Below are 23,159 nucleotides of genomic sequence, written 5' to 3'. Positions count from 1 at the left end.
GGCCTCCCGGCCGCCCAGGTGCTCTGTGGAACAGCCCTTCCTGCGGGAGGGTCTTCCCCCTTGGGAACCCAGGCCTTCCTGGTGTGCAGACAACCCCTCCCCTGTACAGACTGAGGGGTGCCCCTCCCTCAGGTCCTTCCGAAGCAGGTGGGGGAGGGGATACTTCTCTGGGCGGCTCCACCTGAGAGGGGCCGGGCTGGCCCAGGGCCCAGCGAGCTGGGCTGGCAGGTGGGCAGGAGGCGCCCTCTGAGAAATGGAGACGGAGCACCTGAATGGGCAGTAAACCCACCCCTGGCAAACCATCTCTCTGCCTCAGTTCGCTCATCTGTGCCCTGACCGTAACAGGCTCCACCCCTCACCCACCTGGTGACCTTGGGTGAGCGCGCACACCTCCATGCCGCGGCGTCCCTGTCTCTAGATGACGGTAATCCCGGGAGAAGCGCGGGAGACGCGCGAGGCTGGAGGGGCCCCGCAGGCCTTGTGCGGGCGTTCAGCACGGTGATCACCACCAGTGAGGACGCAGCCAGCCGTCGGGAGGGCACTGTGTGCCGGGCAGGGAGACTGGCCAGGACCCGGCCTTGGGCCCTGCCCTGGGCACACAGGCTGCTGGCGGGACAGGCAGATGGGACACGCGGATACACATCAGCATCCGAGGCGCAGGGGAGACAGTGAGTTTGGTGGGTGGGGTGGGCGTGTGTAACCACAGGCATTGCCGGCAGGAGGGGCAGGGAGGCCGGGACCCTAGGGGACGTCCCAATGGCGGTACCAGCATCCCGGCCCCCGGCCCCTGGTCTTGCCTCGTGCTGGCCTCTGTGCGTGAGGCTGCAGCCCTGCGTGGCCCGGGATGCACCCTTACGGGTCTCCCTCCGCTGCCCCTGGGGCTGGAGGGCAGCCCCAAGGCCCGGCTCCCCGACGGGGTGGTGCCCCAGCCACCAATCAGGAGGGGGTTGTCAGGGGAGGGGGACGTCTTCAGGCTGCACCTGCCCAGGCGCTGACACCCCTGTCCCCTCTCTGTGCCCCCTCCCACCAGTTCCCATCAGATTCCTGACTTTTCTCTCCTCGACAGTGAGGCCAGTGGCTGCTCAAAGAACCGGAACTTCTCCCAGCAACCCCCCCGCCCCCGATTCGTCATCCCCGTCATCCCCTGGGCGGCTGGCCCAGGACTGCCCTCCTCGGACCTTCACTGGCCCTTGGGACAGGTTTACCGTCCAGTCAAACGAACTCCACCCCGAGAGGGAAGAAGAAATCCGCCCATAAAAGAAGATGCTTCATAATGAGATTCAAGGCGGCCCCACTCAGCATACGGTACCAAGCCGAATGGGTACGTGGCTAATTACGTTTAATTACATATCATTTAAATTCAAGAATCCGTTAAAAGAAAGGATTGCATTAGCAGCCGGCCGCTGTTTGCCAACACACAGAGGAAATCGTGGACTTTTATGTCTTAATTACGTGATGCTGCTGTGGGCTGTGGCTCTCAGGGAGCCGGGTTTCATGGAGGGGACGCTTCCTGGGCCCGCCCCCCTCGAAGCCCCCGAGGCAGCTATGCACGGCCTAACTGGCCAGGAGAGGCCTCCACTGCACGCTGGCCAGTGACCTGCAACCCACGGGGCCTCAAAGATGTCACACTACAGAAGCTGAACCGAGAAACCCAGCAAAGACATGCCCTTTGGCAGTGGGAACAGAAACGGACGGTAATGGACAAAGGGGCCAAGAGACGCCCCTGGCTTTGAGCAGGCCCTGCCCGGACAGGGCTGCACGCGTGGGGAAGGAAGGGGAGAGGCGGGCACAGCTGGGCCGGGAGGGCTGAGACGGGAGCGGGGAAGAGACAGACAGGCAGACAGAGGACACAGAGAGACACACACACTGAGGAAGAGAGACGGAGGGAGGGAAGAGAGAGGGGCAGAGAACAGAGCAGCAGAGGAAAGAAGGTGGGAGAGAGCAGGGGGCAGAGAGACACACGGAGGGAGAGGAGCAGAGAGAGGGATGGAGGGAAGGAAGCGAGAAAGAGAAGCAGAAAGGAGGAGAAAGAGAGCACATAGAGGTGGGGAGCAGACACCAGAGTCTCCCGGGCAGAGAGTGGGCTGTGCCCTGACCACCCCTCCGCCCCACTGGGACTTAGGAGAAGCCCCCTCTCCCTGCACCCACAGGCTCAGCTGAGGCTCGGCCGGGGCCCCCACGGGGGTCACGGTTGCGCCTCCCCTGCCCCAGGCCCACACAGGGTGGGCTCCCTGCTCCGTCCCCAACCAGCTGTCTCTTCACTTCCCTGAGCCTCATTTTCCCCATCTGTAAGGTGGGCATATGGCCCGGCTCTCAGGGTCACTCTGAGAATGAAGCCCCTGGCACCTCGCCTGCACGTGCCGGCCCTCGAGCCGACGCCAGGGTCGGCCTCCTGCCCTCTGCCCTCGGCCCTCCCAGGGCTCACTGTCCAGTCCCACACTCACAGTCGTGACCAGGGCTGGGAAGGGAAGAAAAAGGTGTGGGGTCTGAGGGAACTTACGGGGGGATGTGCGGGGGTCAGGGAAGCTTCTGGAAAAGGGGGCACGAGGCTGGATCCCTGCCCCCGCCATCCATTTGAGCATGGCCCTCAGGTCCCTCCCCAAAGTTGGAGGCAGAGGCAGGTTCCCTGGGTGCTTGTATGGCTGAGGGGCAGCAGATCCTCCCCCTCTTGTCAACAGCTCCCCCCTCTCCCTGTGTAAACTCTGCTGAGGCTCCCTATCACCCATGTCACAGCCCAGCTCCTCAGCAGAGCAGACAAGTCCGTCCCAACTGGGTGTCCTCCCGGTCACCCAGTGTCCAGGGCCCACTGCTCTTCAGACATTCCACGCTCTCCCACACCTCTGTCCACGCTACGTCCCGGAATGGCATGACCACCATGTCCTGCTCCACCTGCAAACTCCTATTCATCCTTCAAAGCCTCACCCACTTGTTCCCGTCTCCAACTCTACGCTCCGTGGCGAGCTGCTCTCTTTTCTGAGCACCCAGAACTTGCCCGCCCCTGCCAAACCCTCGTACCATTCTGGCTGGGCACCAGCTGACCTGGGCTGCCTAGAGGGAGGGGGGCCAGGCTTCCTGCACCAGTGGCTGCCCACACAGGCCTGGCCCACACAGGCACCCAGGAAGTGTCTGCCGACCAGTAAATGAACAAAGGCCCCCACCCAGCAGGGCGCCGCCTGTCATTAGTTATTCCGCCCCCTCACGCCCCTTGAGCCCGGGGAAGGAGGGAATGACAGAAGCAGAGAACAAGGCCAATCTGTGTCGGCCTGGACGGCCTCACAGGGACGATCTCTGTACCAGCCCAAGGAAAATTGCAGCTGGACGCCCAGCAAGGACCGTCTCCGTGCCCACCTGGCTCCGCCGACCGAGGGGACACAGGTGCAGCCTCTCCCCGTGAAGTTCTCGAGGAGACAGCGCCGCCCACCACCAGCTCCCCACCTGGTCTGTTCCAGGGCAGGGCCGGGCAGAGGCTCCTGAGACCGGAGGCCACGGCACTGCCCGCACAGGGAGGGGCGTGTGTCCTTGTCCTGACTGTTATCCAAGGGCCGGCCACACCCCTGGTGGCTGAGGGCCGGGCACTGGGGCGGGCTGGCCACGTGGATTCAGGGAACCGGGCCGTGGCTCTGGGAGGTTGACGCCACCGAGACTGACGCCAACTCCGGGCTGTGCTGACGACGTTGGAGAAAAAGGACAGAGGGCTTGGATTCACATGGGGCCGGAGGTGACGAGGCTGGGCCGAGGGCGTCTTTCCATCTGAGCCCCAGGAGTTCCAGAGCCAGGGCCCGAGTGTTTGTGTCTAAGGCGGCGCAGGCCAGAGCATGGCCTCCGGCAAACGCCCGGGGGAGGGTGCCTGGGATCCGCCGCCTCCCGCCCTCATCCACGCTTTTCTGAAGGCTGACTATGGGGTTCCTGCCACCAGCCGTGGCCCAAACGTGAGACCTGCGGCACGGGGCTTCCTGCCGTCCACCTGCTGGCCCAGGACGCTCTCCGTCAAGAGGGCAGCTTGCTGGGACCCAGTGGGGCAGCCAGCGATCCCCGGCCTGGGCTGGCTGCTGGCAGGTGCCACCTCGCAGTGGGGTGGCCAGGAGGGAGCTCACTGCCACAGATCTCAGAGGCAGAGCAGGGCGGGCGGGGCAGGCCCAGGCCTGGGCAGACACCCCGGGCACCTCCGGGAGCCGCGGTTCCTGCCGCTGACGCAGAAACCTACGCAGGAGCTGCTCCCCGCGGAGCCCACGCCCCGTTCTGCTGAGGTCCGCCGAGCCCGGCTTCACAAGGGGACTCTGACCCATCCCTGCCTGCAGGGAGGCCACGCCGGAGACGAGGACCCAGGCCCTGTGCCGTCCTGCCTGGGCCGGTCATCAGCTCCAGCCTCAGATCCCTGTCCTCACTCAGAAACCTGCTCAGGCCTCAGGCCTGTGGGCCCCAGCCCCACCCACCAGAGCCTCGGTTCCCACCATCCACCCTCAGACCACGTGCCTGGGCCCAGACTCGGCCCAACACCTGGGACAGGCCAGCCTGGAGCCCCCGAGCCCCACCTGGGGACCCTGCGGCCCGGGGCCCCTCCTGGCCCTGATGGGAGAGACCTGCCCTCCCCCCGCCCAGCCGGCTCACGCAGACGGGCACTTCTTGGGGGGATGCTTTAAAATCACAGAGGGGAAAAGCACTGAGATAAAAACCCAGGCCTAGGATAGTCCTCGCCTCAGGCCCCTCTGAGGACCATGGCCCCCTGGCCTGGAAAGGGAATGGGGACACACTTCTGTCGCCTGGGATCCCCCTTGAGGTCAGAGCTCTGCCAGGGGAGGTGGCCGCGCCCCAGAGCTCCCTTTCCTGGCGGGCGTCTGGGCCTCTCCCGTCTGTCTGGCTGTCTGCTCATCTGTAACGGGCAGGGGTGGGGAAGGGGGAGAGGTAAGCTTCCCCCAGAGCACCCCCTCCCCCTGGGAGTCTTTGTGCAAATGAGAAAGAGGCGCGCCCTGGTGAGCCGGGCCCCTCACGGAACTAACAGTGGAGCCTCCAGCCGCCAGCGGACATCAGCCGGGGAGGGGACAGGACATCGCAGGTTGGCTGCCTCCCCCTCCCCCTCCGCCCAGCCTCTGATGGGAGGAGGATCTAAAGATGGGGGAGGGTTCCTGAGCCCCCACCTAGGAGACACACTCTCCTTGCAAGTGCACGTGGGGCCTGGGGTGTGCCAGGGGTACTACCCAGAGAGAGGGGAGGGCCACGTCTGTGCGTTCCACCTTGCAGCCTGGGCGGTCCTGCGGTGCCCCTTTCCTTCAGGCAGGTGGCGCCCCAGGGCCCAGAACCCCACCCTGGCTGACCCATCCTCCAGCTGGGAAGGACCAGGAGTCTCTCCCACAAGGAGGAGGCACTTGCTGGGCCGGTCCCAGAGGCGCTGAGCCCTGGCGTGTGACCCGAGGCAGGGGAAGGGACCTGCCACCGACTAGAGGTCGCCCGTCCCACCCAGCCGGCCGGCAGGCTCTGGGATGCGGGCAAAGCTCACCTGGCTGGGGGATGGGTGAGCCACAGACACTGCGCCAGAAGGACAAGGGGGACAACTGGGCACTGGCCCCCCACGGCTGCTGAGGGGGGCTTTGAGGAGCATTTCCCATGTGCCCTGCACAACGCCCCACGATGGGCACCGTGTCCGGCCTGTTCTAGAGGTGATGACACAGACCCAAGACGGGGAGGAACCCGCCCAAAGTCCCACGGGCAGTAAATGGCAGCGCTGGGACTTCACTCCTCTGTGTCCGGATTTAAATCCGGGCTCATTCTAGGGATTCTTCCCTTGGCACGCAGGACATACTCTGCATCTGGGAATCACTGATGTGCGCTGGTCAACCTCCGGCCAGGCCGAGAGCCCTGCGGGCAGGGGTGCACCTCACCTTTGGGTCAGCTCCAGGCCAGAGACGGCCCTTGGAAGTGTTTGCCAGCTTTGACTAACGCCCGGAGGATAGCACGGTGTTTGTGAAAAACCAACGAGGAAAATGAAAGAGGAAATGAACGAGGAAACGGTCCACACTGGAGCTGCACAGCCTTCCGTGGCTGGGCGTGCCCGGGCAGAACGGCGGAGAAGCCAGAACTCCTCACCTGGGCCTCGGGGTCGCCAGCACCCAGCGCCAGGCCTGCTCCGGCCACAGGAGCAGCCGGGCAGAGGGCAGCGGGGGCCTGAGCCCAGCGGGGAGGGATTTCACCGTGGACCCTGGCACCCGCCCTGGGGGCCCTCTGCCCGCAGGGAGGAAACGGGCCTGTTTACGGCATGTTTCAGCCTGGCGGCACCTTGTTAACCAGAACTGACCCGACGCGCCAGCTGCTTCCTGCACGGCTCTCACTGCCCATCGGCTGCAGGCAGCTGAGGTGCGGAGAACAAAGGTGGGACACACAGAGATGCGAGGGTGGTGCCGCGCGGCCGCCCACCAGCACGTCGGCGGACTCGAGAAACTCCCTCACACTGACAAACAAGGTCCCTTGAACCCCCAGCCCTGGCTGGAGCCCCTGCCTCAGCCTTTGCCCAAGTCCTATGCACAGCGAGGCCAGAGTCACAAACCGGTGGCCCCTGGACGTGTCTGGTTGGGCCCACATAGTGTTTTTCAAGAACAGGAGCTGGACATTTCGCTTCTTTTGAAAAGCTGAAAGATTCAGTAACGATGGGCCGGGATTCCACAGGCAAAACTGAGCTGCTGCAGTGTGGCAGCCGCTCCCTTGAGTGCGGCGAGTGGCTTCAAGTTTACCACACTCCCAGCACTCTCTACTGCCTCCCTATCCTTAGAGCAGGCCGTCAGTCCCCTACATTTCCTGCCTGCCCCTGCGGGCCTCTGACTTTGCTGCCCTGCACCGACCACCGGCTCTCTGGGACTCGTTTCCCAAGGAACGAGTCACCTCCCCGAGGAAGCCTTTCCCCAGCCCTGACCTCGGTTAGGTGCCCATTCTGTGCTCCGTGGCACCTGTGTCGACCCCATCGGAGCATCTGTCACTCCCCTGTAGGTGTCTGGTTACCTGTGTGACGCTCCCCCCAGACTGTGAGCTCCCTGGGGGTCAGGGGCATCCCTGGGGGGCCTTACGCTGGGAGCCGCCAGGGACAGGGACGGTCAGCCGACTGCCTGAGCAGACGAGCAAGTGGCCTCCTTCCTTCTGATCATCTGGGAGCTGTGTGTCATCGCCAGGCATCTTTCCCTGTGAGCCCGGGCTGTCCTAGAAATCTCGGCGGGGGGCCAGTCCGTCCCCATAGCCAAAGGGCAATGGGCAGAAAGGCGGGTGTCTGGGGCTCAGGGCCTGGGAGCCCCCGCCTGGCCTCACCATCCTGTTCCTGCCTAGAGCCCAGGCCCCAGCCTGCGGGGCACACACAGGCTGGATCCTCACCTCCCCGGGGAGGCCCCGCTGCCCAGCCCCCAAGCGCCGGAGCTCTCAGTCTGGGTAGCAGCGCCAGGCCACAGAGAACCTTCTGGAGAACCATTTAGCAGAATGAAAAACGCCCTCTCCCCCAAACCCAGACTCTTAGAAGCATGAAAATGTCAACAGCCAGCCTGGGCCGGCCCTGTTCGTGGCCAGTGTAACCGAAGCCCAAGAGGCCAGCCTCCTCCCCACCCCCCAGGCCTGCGGGGCTCTGCGTCTTCACGCGAAGCAGGCTCCAGCATCCCAGGGCAGCGCCCTAAGCAGAGCTGCAGGTGCGGGGTTGGAAGCGGAAGCACGTGGAAGCTGGGGGCTGCACAAAGCCGGCCGCAAGGGGTCTGAGGGGGTCTGGGCAGGGTGCCCGTCACCGTGCGGCTCCCCACCACCACCAAGACTAAATCCAGTCTCCCTAACACGGCCCATGAGCGGGCTCCAGAGCCTGCCAGCCCCCGCACTGCGCCCCTCCCCACGACCCCCCGGCTCTACGTTCGTCCTGTCATGCTCTCGAGCCTCCCGTGCCACTGCCTGGAACATCCTCTCACGCCCGCTCCCCTCCGCACGGCCCGACGCAGAAAGAACCAGCCCCACCACGGTCTCAGGACCCATCCTACCCGCTGAATGAATGAATGAACAGCCCCATGGCCTCAGGGACGCTGGGAATCCAGTTGGGACCTCCCAGTGTCACGGGAAGAGCACCCCAAAGTGGGTGGCTCTGTCCCTGGAGCAGACGTAGCTCCCTGGGAGGCAGGGAACCCCCGGGGCACCCCAGGTCAGCCCTGAGTGGTCAGCCATCACACGCCCCCGTGGCTCCCACAGGCTGTTGAATAGCGAGGGCGGTTTCTCTCTTCTTCCCCTTTCCTTGTTCCCAGAAGGCATGTCGGGCCTGACCCCAGAGGTCCCTGATTACAGCCACGCCCGGGCCGGGGCGCGGGAAGGAGCGCTGCAGAGGGCGGTGGGTTGCCTGCTGGGCCTGGCAGAGGATGCCTGACCAGGGGTTGGACTGGGCTGGCCCTGACTGCCGTGTGACCTTGAGCAAACGCTTGGAGACTTGACTCTCTTGTCTGTAAGTGGGGCTGAAAAGACCCCCTCCCAGGGCCATGGTGGAGACGCAGGGAGATGATGCATGGCGGGGCCCCCGGCAGATGCGCGGTCTGGGTAGGGGGATGGGCGGCAGGCGCTGGACAGGGCTGGACGAAGAGCCCTCGTGGGCCACTCTGGCCAAGGGGAGGGGCAAGGCCTCATCTGTGCACGGGAAGCTCACCTTGGGCTCGGTGTCCGGGGAGCACGTACCATCTGCAGAGACGGTCCTGAGGACCACGAATCTCAGGGAGGCCTTCCCCAAGGGACAGCCAGGCCGCCCAGGACAAGTGCTGTGCTCCTGCTTGGCGGGGGAGGGGCGAGCCGGGCAGAGGGCAATGCGAGACCTGCAGAGACGCCGCATGGCTGGGCCCAGGGACGCTGGACTCCTCTGAGAGGGAAGGGGCAGCCTCTGGGGGACGCTGACCCAGCTGTGCCCCCAAGCCTGCCCTTGCGGCCCGCTTCTCCAAGCTGATGGGATGCTCTATTCATGATATTATTCATAACAGTGACAGTCACTGAGCGCCCCCTCCCTCGGGGACCTGGTGAGGGAACATACATGCTATAGCTGCTTTGGTTTGTGCAGCAGCCCAGGAGATAGGTGCTACTGCCCCCATCTTACAGCTGACAAAACAGAGGTTCAGAGAGGGTAAGTGGCCTGCCCGGGGTCACAGAGCAGGGCTGGCAGGCCTGTCTGCCTTCCCAACCTGCCGGAAGCACTGTCCAAACCCCACCAGGAGCCAGAGGGCTGGGCTAGCAGGCGGCAGGCAGGGGTCCACCTAAAAAGCTCACTTAGGCAAAGGGACGGGTTTGCTGGGGGCTGGGCATCTGGCCTCGCAGCAGAGGAGCCCCTGACAGCTGTTCAGAATACTTTGATAAAAACATGTTGAACACCTGGTGTGTGTTTAGATTAAAACAAGCTGGCCCAGACCCTTTCGATGTGCTCTCCAACGGCCAAATCCCCCGAGAGGTCCACCTGCACCCCGACCCGGGCCCACAGCGGCAGTGGTTGAGAATCTGCCTGCTAATGCAGGGGACACGGGTTCGAGTCCTGGTCTGGGAAGATCCCACATGCTGCGGAGCAACTAGGCCCGTGAGCCACAGCTACTGAGCCTGTGCATCTGGAGCCTGTGCTCTGCAACAAGAGAGGCCGCGATAGTGAGCGGCCCCGCTTGCCGCAACTAGAGAAAGCCCTTGCACAGAAACAAAGACCCAACACAGCCCAAAATAAATAAATAAATTTAAAAATAAATAAACCCGGGCCCACAGGGGCACAGGCGGGGCACCCTCCCCCACCTCCTCCACAAACGCCACACATCCCCCTCCTTTGGAGGCTAGACCAGGTCAGGAAGACCCCGTGGTTAGTCAGCGCAGCCAGCCCCGGGCCTGCACACCCAAGCTCTGGTTCTCACGAGGTGGCCCAGGAGAGAGGGAGGGCATGGAGAGGTGGTGCGCCTCCCAGTCCTGGGGATGAGGGGTCAGACCGTCCCACTCATTGGAGGCCTGGTGTCAACTCCACCAGGCGCAGACCTGGGTGTCCAGGCCGGGGGAGCTTGTGGACGATGGGGGGGTCCTATACGTGGGGCACCAAGCTGGCACCGCCCAAGCTGTCCTGGGAGGTGGCACCCATACCCCCCCACCCCGATAGGTGAAGAAACCAAGGCTCAGGACGGGTGAGGAACTTGCCCAGAGCTCGTGGCAGAGCAGGGCTCGCACCCAGAACCTCTGTCAGCTCGGGAGGGACGTCTCCTAAGGCGATGGGCCAGGGCGTGCCTCCCGGTGTGTTTAGGGACCAGCGTGTGGAGCTCTCATCCCCTGGAATGTGCAGCCTGAGCTCCAAAGTGCAGTTTCATCAGCTCCGTGGCTTCCCGGGAGCTCACGTGGGACTTCTGGTCTACCAGCCTTCACCTACTTTGCTACGCACGTGCCACTTAAAAAGGGTCAAAACCGGCACTTCACCAACCAGGAGGTCCCGTGGCCACAGGGAGCTCAAAGGTGCTTAGTATCAAGAGCCACTGGGGATATGCAAATTCAGAGCAGTACACCCCGCACAGCCACCCGAACGGCCAGGGGTGCAGCACCGAGGGCTGGCAGGATGTGAGCAACGGGAACTCTCACAGCGCGGTGGGGGGCGTGTGAGAGGGTGCAGCGTTCCAGAAAACGTTTGGCAGATACAGTATCTCCTAATGCTAAACACATGAGTACGCGTGACCCAGGGATTCCACCCTGGTGTGTGCCTGAGAGAAGTGAGGCCATGTCCACCGAGAGACGTGGACAGGAACGTTCCACCAGCTCTGTTCATAGTGACCCTGAACAAGAAACAACCCAAGTGTCCATCAATAGCAGAATGAACAATAATTGTGATCCAGTCATATAATGAAACAACACACACCAATGAAAAAGACCCGGCTCCTGCAACATAGAACGACAGGGATGAAATAGAGAGTTGGGTTTTTTTAATGGCCCAGGTAGCCTAGAAAGGCACACAGTGACGTTCAGGACAGTGCCAGAGGCCCAGGAGTTTGAACAACAACAACAACAAAAACGTAGCTTTGAGCTCCCCGGCAGCCAAAGCAAAGAGGGAGACTCTGTAGGTTACAGAGAAGCAGATGACTGTTCATGAGGGACAATCTTCCCAGCAGCACAGACCAGGAGGGCCCTGCCCCGCCCATGTGAGGGTATGCACGGCTCATGCACGGCGAGGACCCGGCAGGGGGTCTCAGAAGCTCAGAAGGTGTTCCTCCCTTACGAGCAGACAGACCTCAGGCCCTCTCACTCCAAGGTAGCTATTGCGTGGCTCCAAGACGGGCTTGACCCACTCCCCTGACTCCCTAAGGTCTGGCTCAGTGGGTCGCTGGCTTGTTCAGCCAAGGTTTTCCTAAACTAGCTCCCACTTGCTCCCAAGCTCCTGCCTGGACACGGCAAGTTCAGAGAAATCCCCTCTCCTCTTTGGACTTCAGATTCTCCACTCATAAAACCCGGGGGCTTCAGCTGACCTTCCTGGCTCTCCTGCTACTTCCTCCCGTCTGGGGGTGGACATTCCCACCTCAGGGGCCAACAGGAGACCTAGGCAGACACTGACCCAGGAGAGATGGTATGCGGGGTAGGGATGGGGCGGGGGACGGGTGGGCCGGGGCAGCGCAGGCAGCGGCAAAGGTCCCAGGAGCCAAGTGAAGTTTTAGAGCCTGTGTTTAATGAGCCCCACCGAGGGATTTTACTGTTCAGTTCCCATCCTGCACGTCACAGGTCTCAGAGGGCACCTGCAGGGTGGGGCGGCAGTCACTCCCTCCCTGACAGCCTGCTACGCGCCCCCCGCCTTCACTCAGCCCCCCCGGGGCCCCTGCAGAAAAAGGACCCGCAGCCGGATGGCTCAGGACCTGCTCCTGGTGTCAGCTGCCCCCTGGCACCTCTGCCTGGTCCCCACCTGCCACTGAGCTCGGAGCGTGGGCTCCTCCCGTGCAAAGGGAGGGAAGGAGACCCTCCCGGCCCCTCGGAGGTCAGCAGGGCCACAGTGGGGCGGGGCTGGAGGGAGCGCTTCGCACAGGGGCCCTGGGCTGGTGCAGCTGGGGTGCAAATCCCGCTGCAGCAGGTGACTTCCCCTTGTCCCCGTGAGGACTGAACAGGACAGTGTGCCCTGGTCGGGCTGGTGATGAGGTGACAGCGCTGATGGCCATCACAGACCAGAGGCCAGGCAGTACAGAAAGGGCCAAATCGTCCCAGGGGGGCATCAGGAAACGCTTCCCAGGGGCTGCTCGCTGAGACTGGTGCACCTGTTCACGAGGACTGTCCCCCCACGGGGGGCGCGGTTCTCATCGGCAGCACCCCTGCCTCTGGGACAGCCTTCCCGAGCCCTGCACGTGACTCTGCAGCGGCCGTGCGGCCTCCCCGTTTGCCATGATGCACCGTGCCTGGGGCGCAGACACACTCTGCTGTCCTCCTCCTCCCCGGGGATGCAAGCTGACAACCCTCTGTCGGAGGGTAATGTGGCTGTAGACGTTAAGATCCATTAAAAGAATCTAGTTCTCCAGCCCCATTCCTGGAACTCTGTCCTAAAGACTGCATTCTAAAGAGACCTCATACAGAGCCTGGCACGTGGAAGGGTTTCAACAAAAGTGAGCCGAACGGAAGGACAAAAGCTATAGGTACAACAGAGATGCTCAGGACAGCAAAGGAACCAGTCCAAACCAGTCCAACCATAGGGGAGTATGGTTTATCTGCTTCGTAAAATAAGATGCGGCTATGAACAATGACCGGGGGGAGACAAGAGTTATACATGCACATGACCATGGCTACAGAAGGGGGCTGGCAGGAACCCAGAGGAGATAAACGGCGGCCTAAGTGAGGTGGGATAATGGGTAGGACCGTTCCTCCAAGTTCCCTTGGAGGCTGCGGTAAAGCTGTCTTAATAACGTACATGGGGCTTCCCTGGTGGCGCAGTGGTTGAGAGTCCGCCTGCCGATGCAGGGGACACGGGTTCGCGCCCCGGTCCGGGAAGGTCCCACGTGCCGCAGAGCGGCTGGGCCCGTGAGCCGTGGCCGCTGAGCCTGCGCGTCCGGAGCCTGTGCTCCGCGACGGGAGAGGCCACAACAGTGAGAGGTCTGCGTACCGCAAAAAAAAAAAAACAAAAAATAACGTACATGATAATAGAAGCAAAGTTTCTAGTTTTGTTTTGCCACCGCTTCACCGGAGGTATTAAGGAGGCTGGAAAGTCAAGGTTACGCTCCAGCCCAGCCAGATAAACAAGAGGCACAGCGCTTCCACCTACAGGTCCTGCAGCTCGCCAGCCGTGGGAGGGACAGTCCAGGCCAGCCCAGACCTTGGGGCCAGAGACCCAGCCGGGCGTGGCAAATGCCACCTGCTCTGCAGAGCGTATCCGTTCATTACAGAGGACCCCCAGGTGAGCCGAGGTAACCTTGGGGCCGGTGGTGCCTGCCACGTCCAACGAATGCCACCTGGAGACCCCCCAGGGCTGGCCTCCACCCCGTCCTCTCTGCCCACCTACCCACAGTGCCAGATAGGCCTGAAGCCATTACCCTAGGGACAGAGAGCACTGGGGGTCCACCCGGCACGTCCTTGGTGGCACCTCCTTCAGGTCCCCCTGGAGAAGGCTTCGCGTCTCAGCCCCTGGAGAGGGGGACACAGGAGTGGCGGTCTGCTTCGGGCCACCTGGCCAGCACGTGGTGGGGCTGGGTCTCCAACGCTGGCATCGTCCCTGTACCCAGCGGCTGGAACAAGCCCCAAACACGGTAAGCGAGCCCCCAAACCCAGGAGCTGGAGGCACTTTAGGGTACAACCCCTCATTTCTCAGGTGAGAAAACTGAGGCCCAGGGAGGGCAGATGCTGGCCTGAGGCAGCCCGGGGAGGCTGCACAGGGATGGGACGAGTGTGTCCTTCCAGAGAGCTGAGCCGGCCACCTGCCGGGCAGAGGCCCGAGCAGAGGGGGTTCCTGGGCTCCCTTCTTGCCAGGACTCTCACCACCTGCACTTACAACACAGGGCCGGGCATCGGGGAGTGGGCGCAGACGGGGAAACTGAGGCACGGTCTGGAGGGCCTGGAGAGAACCAGCGGGGAGACCAGCGCCCCTCCCCCGTATTTACTTGGCACCTTCCACCCCGGCTGGGTTCCCCGAAAAGCTGACGGACGCCACCTCATTCATCACAGCCCAGACAGCACCTCGTAAATGGTCAAAGCCGCCCAGTGAGGGGCCATTCATCCCCGCGGCGCGCCCCACACTGGGCCGATTGTGCGTGCAGGGACCCCGTCCAAGCTGCGCTGGCTCCTGGCGGCCCGCCGCGCCATGGACGATTCCTAGACGGAACCTTGTTTGCTTCGGTTTCGTCTCCAGCCCAGGAGGACCAGCTGCTCCTCCAGAACATTCACTCAACACTGCTCTGATTTTCCTCAGACCCTGGTCCTGTCCCACGACTTACTGGGAAGCCATAAGCCAGCCCTGAACAGTCTGGCCCTCTGGCCTCCAGGAAGCCCTGGAAGCAGCTCCCATCTGGCTGTGGGTGGGGATGGTGGCAGCAGCCCTCAGATGCACTTGCTCAGTGATCCTCAGGGGGGCGCTGTCTTCTTTACAGATGGGGAAGCAGGACCAGAAGGGGGAAGCTGGCTGATGGCAGTGGTTTAGGCTCAGGATTCAGGGGTCAGGGCATTCCCCAAGTTCGGGGAAGCCCCAGTGACTCATCTTCTCTCTCAACCCGCTCAGCCTCGGCTCCCCTCCAGTGACCTTTGGGGCTTGAGCCCTAGGCTCAGTGTATTTAAAGGGCTCAGGTTGCCAGGACTGGAGAATGGGCAGGCTGGTCTGGCAATGGGTAGAAGGAAGCTGTGTAAGTTGAAGATCCCGTGGAAAGTAGGGCCCCAGGTGCCGTCTGAAATGCTATTCCTTCCTGGGCACCCGACTCTGGGCACAGGGCCTGGCACTGCAGGAGCACCGTCCCTCAGCCCAGGTGTGTGTCAGGACTATACAGTTCCAGGGACTGAGGCTTTACACTATACTTCACATCTGATAGGGCCCCTCTCCCTCCCGCCCCCTCCCCCTCCTTCCCACCTCCCCCCGGTTTCCTGACTAATTAACTGCTTACTGCCATACAAACTTAAGAATTAACTTTTCCAGTGTGTGTTATAAGGCGGAGGAAGGTGTCTTAAATTACCCCTAAACAAGCTTCTTCAGCAGGAAAAGCTTAACTTCTTCCTCAGAACGCTAGGGAGTAGGCTGGGAAGTGCTGTCAGCTCCATTTCCAGAGGCCCACGATCAGACAGGAGACGAGAATGCTGGTTCTCAGATCCAGCTGCTTATCGGAATCACCTGGGGAGCTTAGAACAATGAGTCGTGTGTGGTATTAAAGTTGTGGGCCGCAGCTAGAGCAGGACCCAGAGGGAAATTTATAGCACTAAAACACTTACATAGGGGACTTCCCTGGTGGCACAGTGGTTAAGAACCCGCCTGCCAATGCAGGGGACACGGGTTCGAGCCCTCGTCCACGAAGATCCCACATGCCGTGGAGCAACTAAGCCCGTGCGCCACAACTACCGAGCCTGCACTCTAGAGCCTGCGAGTCACAACTACCGAGCCCATACGCCAGAACTCCTGAAGCCCACACGCCTAGAGCCCGTGCTCCGCAACAAGAGAAGCCACCGCAATGTGAAGCCCGCGCACAGCAACGAAGAGTAGCTCCCACTCGCCGCAACTAGAGAAAGCCCGCGCGCAGCAACGGACACCTAACACAGCCAAAAATAAATAAATTAATTAATTTTTTAAAAAAATGCTTACATAGGAGGAAAGTTCTCAAATCCATCATCTAAGCTCCCACCTTAAGAAATCAGAAAAAGAAGAGCAAAACAAACCCAAGGCAAGCAGAGGAAGGAAATAATAAAGATCAGAGCGGAAAACAATGAAATTGAAAACAGAAAGACAACAGAGAAAAATAGAAAAAGAAGAGCAAAACAAACCCAAGGCAAGCAGAGGAAGGAAATTATTTAAAGATCAGAGCGGAAAACAATGAAATTGAAAACAGAAAGACAACAGAGAAAAATCACTGAAACAAAGGGCTAGTCTTTGCAAAGATCAATTAGGGATGCTGATGCCTGAACCACCCCCGCCAGAGGTTTCCCTGAGTTGGTCTGGGGTTGGCCCAGGGGTTGGCGGGTCTGATCTCCCCCTGTGACTCTAATGGGCAGTGAGGACCACCTTGCTGCCACATGCAGACCACCTGAGGGCTGCCCAGCAGGAAGAAAGAGCAGCCTGCACAAATGCTGCCTCAGTTTCCACCCCTGTAAAACGAGGGAGGCAGCACAATGCCAGCCACTTGCCATGCTGTTCTGGGCAAGTCTGCTTCCCACTCTGGGCCTGTTTCCACCCCAGACTCTGTGCTAGACTTGACATTCTCCATCTGCGCTGCTTGGAGCCCTGGCTCCCGGGAGGGCCCTGGGGGCAGCAGGGTGGGGAGTCAGGAGCCCTACCTCCTCCCATCTTCCACCAGGGGTGGGATGGACCCCACTCTGTGCCCCGGGTCCTGGGTCTGTGAATGAGGCCCCCCAGCTCTGCCACACCATCAGGAGCCTCCACTGTGGCTGTGGTGGCCTAAATGGCCCTGATCACCTGGTGGTGGCCAAATTCATCTCCTTCCACAATCCTGCATGGACCTTCCCTGCACACGCTCTTTCCTCCCTGTAAGCCGCTGCCCCGGCTGGACACTCAGGACACATTTGTACACCAGGACACTAACCCGATGCCTGCTGGCAGGCAGGCTGTCCTTCCTGCCCTGCCTCCCCTTTAATTAACAGGCCCAGACCCCGAAATAGCACTGAACACAATATCCACCTCGACCTCCCTTTGGAGGCCTTGTATTCTGCAAGCTCCACATCCTCCTTTAGCGGCTGCTGTGTTCCCCACGCAGACAGCCGTGGAGACAGGAAGGCGTCACGCTCAGGTCAGGTGGAAACTTCGCAAAACAACAGTGATCTTGGGCCTCAGGACAAGAGAGATCTTTTCTATCTGGGACAGGGAATCCCTTTTTCTGCAAAGAGGTGGGCAACGGTGTTTGCTAAAAACCACAGGGCCTTCTTGGACGTTACAGGGCACGGCCAATACCACGAGCCCCCTCTGCCCTTCAATTTGTGCAGGATTATGATCTGGGCTTTGATCTATGGATGAGGAAGCAGGCTCAGAAAGGGGCTGTGAACCCCTCGGTCCCAGAGCAGGTAAGTGGCCGTGCTGGGCCATGGACCCACTCTGTCTCCCTTTCCAGCTGAGTCACTGGGTGCATCCCGTGGGACAGGCCCCCTGGGCAGATGGGACGGATGCTACCCCACCCTCCTACAGCTCCCAGCCTGGGGCTACATCCCAGTCTCAGCACAGTGGCAAAGGGGTGGGAATGGCTGTCTGAGGAAGGCCTGGAGATGCTCGCCTTTGCCAAGGCCCACGTCACACCTTGACTCAGAATTCTGGGCCAGGAAAAGTTCTCTTGGCTCTGATGGTGCCTTCGGGGCACAAGAAAGACCCCTCTGACTGTGTGTGCCCTCGCCACCAGGAAAGGCCAGGCCAAGTCCAGAGCCTGCAGGGCGCCACCCCTCCCACCGTGAGGAAGAGGCGGGAGTATAAATATATAGATGGATTATTAACTAGGTCAGGTTTTTACGACATCACAGGCATTAAGAGGAATGCCAACAGGCACATCCAGCTGCAGCAAAGCCCGCATGGAAGGTTCCAGCATTTCCCCATGGCCACCCATGAGTACCTCCATTTCCTGGCGGCCAAGGGCTCTTTCTTTTGCATAGACCACAGCTAGCACTTGCTCTGCAGCCGAAATGCTCAGAGTCCAAACTCTCCCAGTTCCATCTCATGTGCATTTGGGAGGAGAGAGAGACAGACAGACAGACAGAGATGGAAAGAGAGAGTGTTATGTGTGTGAACGAATGAGCTGTTCACGCTATTCTTTGGAAAGAATGATGGATTAAAAATCTGCAAAGCCAGTCAATTGCACATCTATTTTTCTAAGGGGGGTGGGGTGGGGATGGAGAGAACTTTCCTGAAAGAACTTGGCCTTGAAACATTAAGTCAAACAACTGGATTTGGCAGTGGCCAGCTTCCGAGCACTGCCAGCCTGGAGAAACTGGCGGCCCAGCACGCCACGTCAGGCTTGGGAATAATGAATTCATTCAAAGCCGAGCCCAGGGGCTGGAGAGCCAGTGCACGCAGGGCGCCTGCAGATCAGAGGGGCTGTGGCACCAGGGACCCCCGGGTCTGAACCGAGAGCCTGACCTCAGCTCTGCAGCCGCCGGCCAAGGCTGCCCAGTGGGGAACCCCATAGATCTGACCCCACAGATGCGGGAGAGCCAACGGGTCTGTCGGGATGGAGAGGAAAAGGCATCGTTCTGTGCTATTAACACAGGAAGGAAGTACCAGTGGACGAAAATTACAGGGTCCAATCCCTAACTGGTGATTAACGTTAGAGGGGTGAGCCCCCCAGCACCTTGGCCTCCCCTGGAGGGGTCTCGTGTGCCTCAGCGGTCCAGCTCCTTCGTCCCTGGACAAAGGGGACATGCTGAGGCCACGTGGCTCCTGCCCACGTCTGCCCTCCTGCGTGGGCCCACGGGATGGTGACGCTGTGGCTTGAGCCCACGTTACCATTTTGAAGCTGAATTTTAATTTTTGCTGACTGGCCTTTGTCTTTGGAGGTGGCTTAGAAGCCAGCATGGTGGGCTCAGCTCGATCCAGCAGTTGGCAGCTTTTGGAACAGATAGAAAATTAGGACCTGCGATGCATGCTCTGAACGAGCCTGGCCGCCGCCAAGGAGGCGCCGTCTTTAAGCTCCGAGCCGCCTTCCTCAGGCAGGGGAAGGCGTCACCGCACACAATCCACCCATCCGACCGCCTGCGAGGAGCGGGCCCGGTTAAGGCCGGACAGACACCCCTGCACACAGCGTCCCGGAGGCTGTACGGAAACCCAGCAGCGCGGGGACGAGGTTTTGCCTGGGTCTGTATGAGGCTCGGGAGAAGCCTGGGTCCTCGCGGGTGACGCCCCGTTTTCTCTCCAGTGGTTCAGCAGAGGTGGCACCACGAGATCATTTCAGAGCCCCCACCAGCTGCGCTGCTGGGGGAAGCCTTGATTTGTGGACGCTCCACCGTCTCATAAATAACCGCCCTGCTGGCACCACAGCTGGTCCAGAAAGCGACGTCTGGCTTTCCCTAACCTTTGCTCCTGCATCCTTGGCTCCCAGAGAACAACGCAACCTGTGGGCCGGGCCCTGGGTGGGGGCTGCCCCCGATGCCCCACCCGGCAGGCCTCGGTGTGTCGTCCCCCCCTCGGAAGGCAGACTTAGCCCCTGCGAGCTATTGTCACGGTGGGTCCTGAGGAGCAAGAACCCACCAATACGGATGTTTCTGTGCAGACATTTACAAAAACTTCTCTTTTAAAAAATTAAACAGCCTAGGGCTTCCCTGGTGGCGCAGTGGTTAAGAATCCGCCTGCCATTGCAGGGGACACGGGTTCGAGCCCTGGTCCGGGAAGAATCCACATGCCGTGGAGCAACTAAGCCCGTGCGCCACAACTACTGAGCCGGCGCTCTAGAGCCTGCGAGCCACAACTACTGAAGCCCACGTGCCACAACTACTGAAGCCCGCATGCCTAGAGCCCGTGCTCCGCAACCAGAGAAGCCACCGCAGTGAGAAGCCCACGCACCTCAACAAAGAGTAGCCCCCGCTCGCCGCAACTAGAGAAAGCCCGCGCGCAGCAACGGAGACCCAAAGCAGCCAAAAATAAATAAATAAATAAAATAAATTAGAAAAAAGAAAGTTAAGCAGCCTAGCTTGCTGCTGTAGAGAGCAACGCTTCAGGTTGGCTGGGGCCGTGGTCACCTTGAAGGCGAGGGGACAGGTGCCCTGGCTGCTCTGGCTGCTCTGGGCCGGGAATGCAGAGTCCCTGAACCCTAACACACGCCCATCCAGAGGCCCGTATTTGCTCAGCCTTTGACTCTGCGGAGCCACACGAAGCACTTGCGGTGTGGCTCGCTGGGGGGAGGGGGGGCTTCCCCTCCAGACTGGCGGGCGGGGTGGCGTTGTTGGTGTGGGACCTGTAGGTCTGGGAGGCCCATCACTACAGAGCCTGGCAGCCCTGCCCCCAGCCCGCACGTGCGCTCAGCCAGCGCTTCGACCGTGTGAGGTCGGCACCAGACCCCGAGACGTCTCTGGGATCTTCTTTTTTTTTAACTCAGCGGGGGTTCCGGCCTCTTGAGAACAAACAGCTAGAGCAAAGGCCCTGGACGCAGAGTGGGGACAGTGGTGACGGCGGAGGAAGGGGCAGAGCAGGGCCCCGTGGGGCTGGGGCACATCTCGTGCCACAGGGGCACCGGCCGGGGCACTGGCTGCCGCACCCACAGGGTCACCCTGCATCAGGCCTGAAGGAAGGGATGGAGAAGAAAAGCTGGTCAGAAAGGGAGAAACAAACATTCAGACCGAACTGAGGAGCAGGTGGCGAAGTTACTGGGGCTGCTGTGAAAGAAGGTAGACGGCTTTGGCCAGCACGACGGGGCCGGGCTGCCCCAGGGAAATCTCCCCCTGCCACAACGCGTCGAGTGAGGGGAGCCTCACTCTTCGGCGGGGGTCCGTCCCCTGCCCTCCGGGGGCCCACACCCCGTCCCCGGCTCCCACACATTCTGGACCTACCTCCCCATTCTGGGTCCCGCGTGGTCGACACTCGGGAAGGACCTAGGCGGGGGCTGCCTGGGAGCCCTCGTAAAGCCACCAAGGCACTGACAGGGGCCACTTCAGGGCCCTCTGCCCCCAGGCTCGAGGACAGACAGCGGAAACGGGCACTCTGCATGCCGGGTCCGATGCAGGCTCCAGCTGGGGCTATGTCTTAGGGGCACTGCTGGCTGGGACCAGGGTCCAGACGTCAGCAGCAGAGGTGCGTGGCTGTTCTCCAGATACCTGGCTCCTCCTCTGAGTGCTGCCCGGCCTATCAGACTTGGATGGTGCAGGGGTCAGAGCCTAGCAAATGCTCTTGCTGGGCAGCATTTCTTATAGGATTGGGAATTCTTATCTCTTTCTCTTCCTCTTCCCTCCCTTCTCGACAACTCCCCCGGAACCCCTTTGCTCTGTTCACTGCTGGCGGCTCTGTGCTCTGCAAAGGTGAGACATACAGTCTCCTCTCTGTGTAATCCCCATCCATCCATCCATCCATCCATCCATCCATCCATCCATCCATCCTCTCTCCTGGGGCTACATCAACACAACCACAACTGCACACTGGGGATGAAATCAGCTGATGTCTCCATTGCTGATACTGGTTTTACCCCAGAGAGAGTCGTGGGATCATTTTCTTTATGAGAACATAAATTAAGTGAGTTGCACACAGCCGTGTGCTGCCCTGGTCTATACTGACCGTGCACGTGTCTCTCCAACTCCATGGTCAGTGACATCATGCTGGTGGCTCAAAATCAGCCATGGTGGGAGAATTTACACCATGGCAAGTGGCAAGCACTACCAATCAGGACTTCCCACCACCACTACAGAGCTAGTTGTTACATTCAAAGCACTTGAACTTGTTAATTCTCCAAGTTAACTATGTTTCCTCATAGTTAAAAACAATTACATGAGATAATGATTTATACGCTTATGTATAAATAAGCCAGGGTTCACAGATGCATGGTAGGGCAATTTCCAAGGTAATGACAATAAAACTTAACTACTATTAACCCTGGGAAGGTCTTTTGAGATGAGAAAACCTTTAGTTTATAACATTTTTTGAGTCATTTAATATTATACCAGCAAGGCGGGGGCCATAGGAGAGCTGTGGCCTCTTTCTCACCTGTGGACTTCTGTGTAGATCTTTTCCTCTGCTGGAAAGCCTTAACCTCTCTGCCTGCCAGAGAATCTGCCTTTCCTTCAAGATTAGGCTCAAATGTCACCTCCTCCAGGAAGCCTTCCTGGACTTCCACAGACATTGCTGGCTGTGCCCTTCACAAGCAAACTCAGTCCTTGGCAGTGTGGTGCCCCCAAGCCAGCCGTACCATTCTGTGTTGAGTTTGTGTCTCTCTTCCCCACAAACCTGGGGGATCCTCCAGGGCAGGGGCCTGTCTCACTCACATTCATAACTGACCACAGTCCTCACTAGATCAGGTTTGGATGGTGAGGGCAATCTCCCCTGACCTTCTGCTCCCCTGCCAGGAGAGATGAATACCGAGGGAATATTTCGGGCCTTTCTCTCCATCAGCCCCACCTCTGGAGAGAGGACTGATTAATCTCATTGATCTCCGCCTACCCCCCCGCTCCCCGCCTCTCATTTAGACAGAAAGGAAACAAGGCAGAGACCCATCCACAACATCTGGAACAGCTGCTGGGCTAGGAGGGTGAGGGGCAAGATCCTTCAGGACTTACCTGCTTCACTACCTGGGACCTTTAGCATGTTAGCCTTCAGCTTAAGAAAAATTTACTCTAAAATGCTTTCTTAAAAACACATCTCACAGGAATGCAATTCCAATTACAAGAGTATCAAAAAGAATAAAATATTTAGGAATAAATGTAACAACAAAAACGCAAAACTTATACTCTGAAAACTACAAAATATTGTTGAAGGAATTAAAGATCTAAATAAATGGAAAAGTATCCCACGTTCATGGAATGGAAGACTTAACATGGTTAAGACGGCAAAGTCCCCAGAACTACAGACTCAAGGCAATCACTATCAGATCCCAGCTGACTTCTCTGTAGAAAATTATGAGTTGATTCTAAAATTCACACAGAATTGCGAAGGACTCATAATAGCCAAAAACAATCTTGAAAAAGAGAACAAAGTAGGATGCACACTTGCCTTTCTCAAAACTTACCACAATGCAACAGTGATCAAGTCAGTGTGGTACACGACAGATATAAAACTCAATGGAATAGAGCTGAAGGTTCTAACAGAAATAAAACTGTGTGTGTAGGTTAACTGATTTTCAACGAGGGTGCCAGGACCATTCAAAGGGGAAAGAATAATCTTTTCAGCAAATCGTGCTGGGACAACTGGATAGCCACATGTAAAAGAATAAAGTTGTACCCTTATCTCACATCACAGGCAAAAAATGCACTCAAAATGGCTCAAATGTAAGAGTTAAAAATAGAAAACTTGGGGCTTCCCTGGTGGCGCAGTGGTTGAGGGTCCACCTGCCGATGCAGGGGACACGGGTTCGTTCCCCGGTCCGGGCAGAGCCCGCGTA

At 59.7% G+C, this 23,159-nt stretch overlaps 1 protein-coding gene across 8 annotated transcripts in view; it reads left to right on the top strand.

The window, feature by feature from the left end:
- EEF1AKMT2 (EEF1A lysine methyltransferase 2) overlaps positions 1–23,159 on the top strand; it is a 202,441-nt gene that overhangs the window by 162,244 nt on the left and 17,038 nt on the right. The window contains exon 4 of one of the 8 annotated variants that reach the window (XR_008616177.1): positions 1,067–1,694. The exons of 6 other annotated variants lie outside the window; for them this stretch is intronic. Coding sequence is in view for 1 of the 2 variants with exons in the window: in XM_055081116.1 (XP_054937091.1) it covers positions 1,067–1,069 (3 nt within the window). In the remaining variant the exon portion in view is untranslated. Of the gene's footprint in view, positions 1–1,066; positions 11,505–23,159 lie in introns of those variants that run through there. One more of the 8 variants, XM_055081116.1, reaches the window with a different exon arrangement.

The sequence above is a fragment of the Physeter macrocephalus genome, chromosome 20 (genome assembly GCF_002837175.3).
Source record: "Physeter macrocephalus isolate SW-GA chromosome 20, ASM283717v5, whole genome shotgun sequence".
Classification (NCBI taxonomy): Eukaryota; Metazoa; Chordata; class Mammalia; order Artiodactyla; family Physeteridae; genus Physeter; species Physeter macrocephalus.
Note: the sequence above shows the minus strand (reverse complement) of the source record. Positions and strands in the feature narration are given on the sequence as shown.